The sequence below is a fragment of the Bos javanicus genome, chromosome 17 (assembly GCF_032452875.1).
Source record: "Bos javanicus breed banteng chromosome 17, ARS-OSU_banteng_1.0, whole genome shotgun sequence".
Taxonomy (NCBI): domain Eukaryota; kingdom Metazoa; phylum Chordata; class Mammalia; order Artiodactyla; family Bovidae; genus Bos; species Bos javanicus.
Genome location: NC_083884.1, coordinates 72,296,455 through 72,302,446, shown reverse-complemented (window position 1 = coordinate 72,302,446; position 5,992 = coordinate 72,296,455). Strand labels below are relative to the sequence as shown.

At 66.1% G+C, this 5,992-nt stretch overlaps 1 protein-coding gene across 1 annotated transcript; it reads right to left on the bottom strand.

Moving 5' to 3' along the window:
• Positions 1-3,891: 3,891 nt before the first annotated feature.
• Positions 3,892-5,992, bottom strand: YDJC (YdjC chitooligosaccharide deacetylase homolog). The gene is made up of 5 exons (XM_061385592.1): positions 5,538-5,992; positions 5,289-5,448; positions 4,997-5,096; positions 4,739-4,916; positions 3,892-4,541 (listed from the first exon to the last, which is right to left on the bottom strand). Exons 1-5 carry the CDS (start codon positions 5,909-5,911, stop codon positions 4,172-4,174), a joined length of 1,182 nt encoding a protein of 393 aa, XP_061241576.1. The 5' UTR covers positions 5,912-5,992; the 3' UTR covers positions 3,892-4,171.

The window sequence follows — 5,992 nt, the reverse complement described above, 5'->3', positions numbered from 1 at the left end:
GTTCTGCTTTCTTTGTTTTAAAAATCACTGCTTCAACCTTTTAAAAAATGGTGTTTCTTTTCCTGTCCAAATTTATCCAAAATCAATTTACATTTAGGCCATAAGGTTTAAAAAAAAGGCGGGGTGGGGGGGGAGGCCCTGGTTCCTCTCTGCCCTCGCAGCTGCCACGTTCTTGCATTTCGTCTGATTCTCACTCCCCCAGGCCCGGCCCCGCCTCCAGGCCCCTCCGCTCCGCCCTCGGCCAGCCTGGTGTGGGAGTTAGTGCAGACTCCTGACTGATTTATAGCCTCCTTTGAGAACACCGAGAAACAAGCAAACCTCCACTCCAACCCCCAACCAAAAAAAAAAAAAAACAACAAACCCCGTTGAAAGGTGAGGTCCAGCTCTTCTGTAAAACCCTGGCTAACGTTACCCCCGTGTCGCTGGCCAGCTGGGATGAACCTCCAGCCTCAGGCCTGCGGAGGGCAGCCCCCCGGCCCGTCGGCCGGAGGACAGCGCGCCTGTGGGAGGAAGTCCTCGCCAGGGAGGAGCTCCTCCCCGCATCCCTTCCGGAAGACGTCGGGTCTCCCCGCAGACAAGTGCTGGCGTGTCCACGCGCAGGTCCGCGCTCGCTTGTCGCCGACGAGTCCACCGACGTGGCTTGGAGCTCCTCCTCCGCCTTCTGAGTGCAGCCGCCCTTCCTTAGCTCGTCTGACCCTCCGCCGACGCCAGTGTCCCGCACCAGCCCGGGGCCACCGCGGCCCCCACCCAGGAACAGGACGGCCCCCCTCCATCGGACTCTCCACCTTCTTGGAGTCAGGCTCCACGTGAAGCTCGCTCAATAATCTTGACATGTTTTATATTGTTTTGACCGCCTTCTTTTGTAGAAATAAAAATTGACCTTAGAATTTATCGTCAGATGGACTCGTAAGGATCTGAATGTTCGTGTCTTTTCCAAGCAAGCGGGACTGCCCCTGAAGTAGTAGAGTCCTGGTCACTGACACCCAGAGGTGGCCAGGGATCCGAGCACCGGGGGTCCCCCCTCCACTCCTGCCGCCCGGGCCTTCCTCCCCCGGCACTCCGTGGGCGAGGCCCGGTGGCGAAGATGACTTAACCTTGGCTTTCTATCTTAATTTTAGTTTTGTGAGTTGAAGTCTTCGGGGCTCGTTGCCCGTGAAACAGCTCTGCTTTACCCAGTGGAGGGGGGGCGGTGGTGGGGGCGGCCCGCGGCCTGACCGCAGCTTCGGTAGCCCCAGGTACGCGCAAACAGGCCTGGGGCCCCGTGCGCCCCACGCCCACCTTAGCAGAAAGGCGATGAGGGACTTGATTTCACTCACATGCAGATTTGTTAATAAAATGCCAAATTCTGTCAGAAGCGCTCCAGATCAGCCGCGGTTTGTTCTCCTCGCCGCTCTGAGCCCAGAATTATTGCCATTCCTGGAAACCCGCCTACCGCTTCGTGCTTCCACCAGCGCAGCTCAGCCGCCTGTCTCCCCTGCCCCCGGGTCTGCTCGCCAGCCGCCGGGAGAGCGCCCGCGTGCTGCACGCGGCGGCCCCTCCCCTCGGGGGTTCACCCTCTGCTTCGCCCCGCCCCTCCCAGAGTGGGCTGGCGGCCTGCCCGGCCCGGCTTCACCGGTGGCGCGCGCTGAGCCCTTGGGCAGGTGTGGAGCAGCTCACCGGTTAGCCTTGCTCCTCCGACCCGACAGCCGGTCCCCCGAGCAGGGGAGAGCTGCCAGGCCCGCCTCCGAGCGAGCGCCTTGGCCCCCCCGCCCCTCCCCACGGCGGGCACGAGCCTCCCGAGCCGCTGCGATCTGCTCTGCTGCCCTGAATAAAAGTGCTCTGGGACACGGTCTGCTCGTGTGGGTTTGTCTCTTCCTTTCTGGGGGTAGGGCTGCATGGGTCTCCAGGAGAGAGGTGCAGACACTTTCTGGCCAGGCCCCGGACAGCAGAAGGGACATCCGGGGCGTCAGGGGAGGAGGGGACACTGACCTCTGGACATGTGTCACCTCAGCCACACTTAACAGAGAAGCAGACTGCGGGCCTGAGTAGGGTGCCTCCTGGAAGGAGGCTGGGGAGCTGGTGAGGGTGTGCACAGGGAGGGGCCAGGCCAGTTCCCTGAATTCCAGCCCCAACCTGCCCCGCAGCCCTGGGACTGCAGCCTTCGGGCTGGCTCAGCAGCAGGCCTGCTGGGGCCCTGACAGAGTTCTCCACTGGGGCCCCTGCCCTGGGGTCTGACACCAGCTGAGACCCCGACAGCTCAGCCTGCAGGTGGCAGGGGGAACTTCCGGGGGCGTCGTTTCAGCAGGAGGTGAGGCGGCCGGCGCCTTCCCTTGATCATCAGTGGGGAGCCCCGACTCGGGGCCACCCCGGGCCCCGTCACCCTGCTTTCACAGAGGGGTCCGGCCAGGGGCCCCCACCACCAGTCACAGCCCCTCCCCGAGGCCTGAGACCCCCTCCGCTCCCTGCCCTCAGCGGCCCCCAGTCTCATCTTCCTCACTCTCAATACGCTCCACCTGTGTCTGCTCGGCCTGGCGTCTGGCCCTTCCTGCTCCCTGGGCTCTTCTGCCCAGGGCCCTGGACTTGGCGGGGTCCTGTCTGCACGGGGAGGCCCGCGTCCTGCTCCCGCTGTCCTCCCCAGCAGCACGTCTCTGCAGCACCCTGCTGGGCATCCCTGAGCCTCAGTTGCTCCCACCATCTGCAGCGGCTCCTCCCCACCCGCTCCCTCACCCCGCCAGGAGCGCAGCTGAGTGAAGCCCAGTCCTCACACAGCGCAGTGCCGGCAGGCCCTGTGTGGGAAACGCCGTCTTCCTGTGTGCCTGGCCGGCGGGTGCTGTGAGCCACGCCACGGAGCTTTGTCCTCCCATTCCCATGGCAGCCCGAGTCCCACGCCTGTCCCACTGTGTGTAGAGACCGTGGGCTCCTTGCAGGCTGTGTCCCAGCCGCCCCGTGCCTGGTGGACCGTGGGTAACGGCGAATCCCTCGTCTGAGCCGTCCTGAGCACAGCAGCTTGGACACGAGCAATACCCCCCGTGGCATCAGGGACCCACCCTCCGCCTCCTCATCCCAGTCGCCGGGGGCCTCTGCTCCTCTCGCTCTGGCTCCCTGGTGACAGTAGCCTCTCCTGCAGACCCTCCAGCTCCCGTCACCCACACTCTCTCCTGGGCCAAGGGCTGCACAGCCAGCTCCTCTCAGAGCAGCAGACCCCCTCCCCCTTCCAGGGAGCAGACACAGACCCCCGTGGGTGGGGCAGGATGAGAGGGAGAAAAGGGCCCACAGCTGGAGAAGTCAAGTTCCAAGGAAGATGGGGAGGAGCTGGAACCAGAAAGGGGCTGAAGCCACCAGTCGGGATGAGCCCTGCCCTCACGTGGTCAGTGCAGCGGGCTCTTCTGGCCCTGGTGGCTGCCTGACCCAGACTAAGGCCCAGCGCATGTTGAGTCAGTGAGCAGGCAGCCTCACAGCTGCGCCCCCTTCTCTGGGTCTGCAAAATGGGGGCACCGGCGCTGTGACGTGACACTCCATGGGACGAGGACCACGCGGGGCTCCGCCTGCTTCCGGCACCACCCTTGACCCAGGCCCTGGGAGCCCCACCCACAGGGCATCCACGCGACACGAGGGACCCCACGTGCACAGACGACCATTCCTCCTGGGCAAACGTAAAACACTCCTGCAGGCTTGCGGGACCTTCTCAGGCCCGCCCCCTGGGGCGGCAAAGGACTGCTGACTTAGGCCTCCCCCAGAACTAGCCTGCGAGAGATTCTGCCAACCCCCACTACCTCTCCCCAAAGAAGAGGATGAAGAGAGCCGAGGCACGGGCAGAGCCAAGGCGGACCACATTGCTGACCGCTCCTGGGAGAGTGACCTCAGGGGCCCAGAGTGGCGTGCTCTTGTGTGTGGGAAGGTTCCTGGGCCTAGTTCACGGGAAACATGCTACTTTATTAACACAGCCACCTCTGCTCCGAGTGCCCACACAAGGATGATGCCAGTGGTGTGATGGCCCCCACGCCTGGTAGGGCCCAGGCCCAGAGGTCACGGCTGCCCCCCACAGCCAGAGCGCTTGCAGAAGCTTGGCCACACCCCGCGCCATGAGGACCTGGGCCCAGAGGTGACAGTGTCCCAGCCCAGAAACGCGGGCTCTGGGGCCGGGTTTCCTTCCCGCGTGCCAAGGACATGAACGCTCAGCTGTCTGCCAGGGTCACGGTGGGGAGGGCTCCACAAAGGGTTCCCGAGCGGCTCTGCTGGCGGCCCCCTCTCCGGGCCTCTTGCCGTCTAGGTCTTCCAGGGTGCAGAGCTGCACACCGTCCCGGGCAAGCTGAGCCCGCAGTGCGGGCGCCGTGAGGACACGCAGCTCATGCAGGCGATCCAAAGAGCAGGAGAAGGCGTCGGGGCCCTCCCCGCAGCCCCCAAGAGGAGGCACGCTCGGGTAGCCAGGGTGTGCCATCAGCTCGGCCGTCACTGCCTGGCCAGTGGGCACACCTTCCAGGGCCCGAGCCAGCGCCTCCAGCACTCGGTGCGCGGACATATTCCGGCCGCAGGTGCTCAGGCCCACGAAGACGTCGGTCCACCTGTGGGTGCCAGGGCAGCAGCAGCAGGACCAAAGGGTCTTGGTGGCCAGGGCTAGGCCAGGGACCCCTGGCAACTGGGGTGTGGGCAACGCGGGAGGAGGCCTGACCCCCGTCGAGATTAAGAAATGGGGAGGGGGGCACAGCCAGCCAGACGCACAGGGGTGGAGGGGGTTGCGCCAGGGGGCTGGGGGCCTTACCGAAGGCCATGGTGGACAAAGGGACCGATGGCGGCGCGGGCGTCTTGCTCCACGGCGCCGGCAAAGGCGCGCGCTGGGGCCTCCAGCCAGGCGCAGCCGTCCACCCCGCGCTCCAGCGGCAGCCTAGTGAAGCGCACTCCGCAGGCCTGCAGGGCCTCGGCGAACACCCGGCACACGCCTGCGGGCGGGCCGGGCGGAGTCAGGGCGAGGCACGTGCCGCACACTCCCACCCCGGCGTGGGAGCCCCGCCCCGCGCACCTGGGAGCACGTGCACGTGCTGATGGCCGTCCACGTGAGTAGGGTCCCTGCCCAGTAACTCCCGGAAGCGGCTCAGCTGGGCCTCCAGCTCTTCTCGCACCTGGAGGGCGAAGGTGAGTTATCTAGCGCGCGTCCGGGAGCAGCTCCCCATGGGACCCCGTCCCCGCGCTCCGCTGCGATCGTCCCTGCGTCTGAACCAGGGAGGCATCCGGCGCTCCAGTCCAGCCCGTAATGGTCCAGGGCACCCTCGCGGCGCAGCCCTGAGCGTCTTCCTGCAGCCGCACCTGCGCACCTGGGGCAAGATCACTTCTCCAGCCGCCACCGCCCGCCGGAATCCCATCTTGCCGAGGAAGAAGCCCTCGGAGCCGATCAGCGAAGAGGCGCCGTGGCGGGCCGGGCCCACGGGGCGGCCCTCGGACAGGTTGGCGTGGAGGCCCGTGGGGATCTGGTGCCTGCGGGCGGAGCGCGAGCGGGGAGCATCGGCGGCGCGGACGGCGGTCCCCGAGCCCGCCCCGGACCGTGCAGGAGGGCCGCCACTCACCTGCGGGCCAGTTCAGCCGCGCTCTCGGCGGCCGAACCGTTGACCAGCAGGGACACGCTGGTGACAGCCCCGGCCAGGAAGGCTTCCACAATGCCCTCGTCGCGCCGCGGGCAGTAGCCAAAGTCGTCTGCCGTGACCACCAGCCGCACGCGAAGCCGGGCCATGGTGCCTCCGTCCGCAGGACGCGCGAGGGTCCGAGCGCGCGAGCGGACGGTCCAGGCCCCGCCCCCGACGTCGCCCGAGGCCCCGCCCCGACGCACGCGCCCGCGCTCGGCCTTTGTTCTCGCCGCCTGCCGGTCCCGGGGGTCCCTGCAAGCCTGGTGCCCCGCCCCACCCCGAGCGCGGGACTTGCAGCGACTGCAAAAATGTCTCATATGTAAAACGGAAAAATCAAACCTGGGGGAAAAAAAAAAAACCAACCCTCTTACCCTCCCCCAAGGTCACCACTGTTCACT

Excerpts from the sequence above, each read along its gene's own strand:
- YDJC (XM_061385592.1), bottom strand. The coding sequence starts at position 5,911 with ATGAGACATTTTTGCAGTCGCTGCAAGTCCCGCGCTCGGGGTGGGGCG. Across the intron at positions 5,097-5,288 it reads GAGAAGTGATCTTGCCCCAG|GTGCGAGAAGAGCTGGAGGC; the intron begins GTGCGCAGGTGC and ends TTCGCCCTCCAG. Across the intron at positions 4,542-4,738 it reads TTTGTCCACCATGGCCTTCG|GTGGACCGACGTCTTCGTGG; the intron begins GTAAGGCCCCCA and ends TGGCACCCACAG.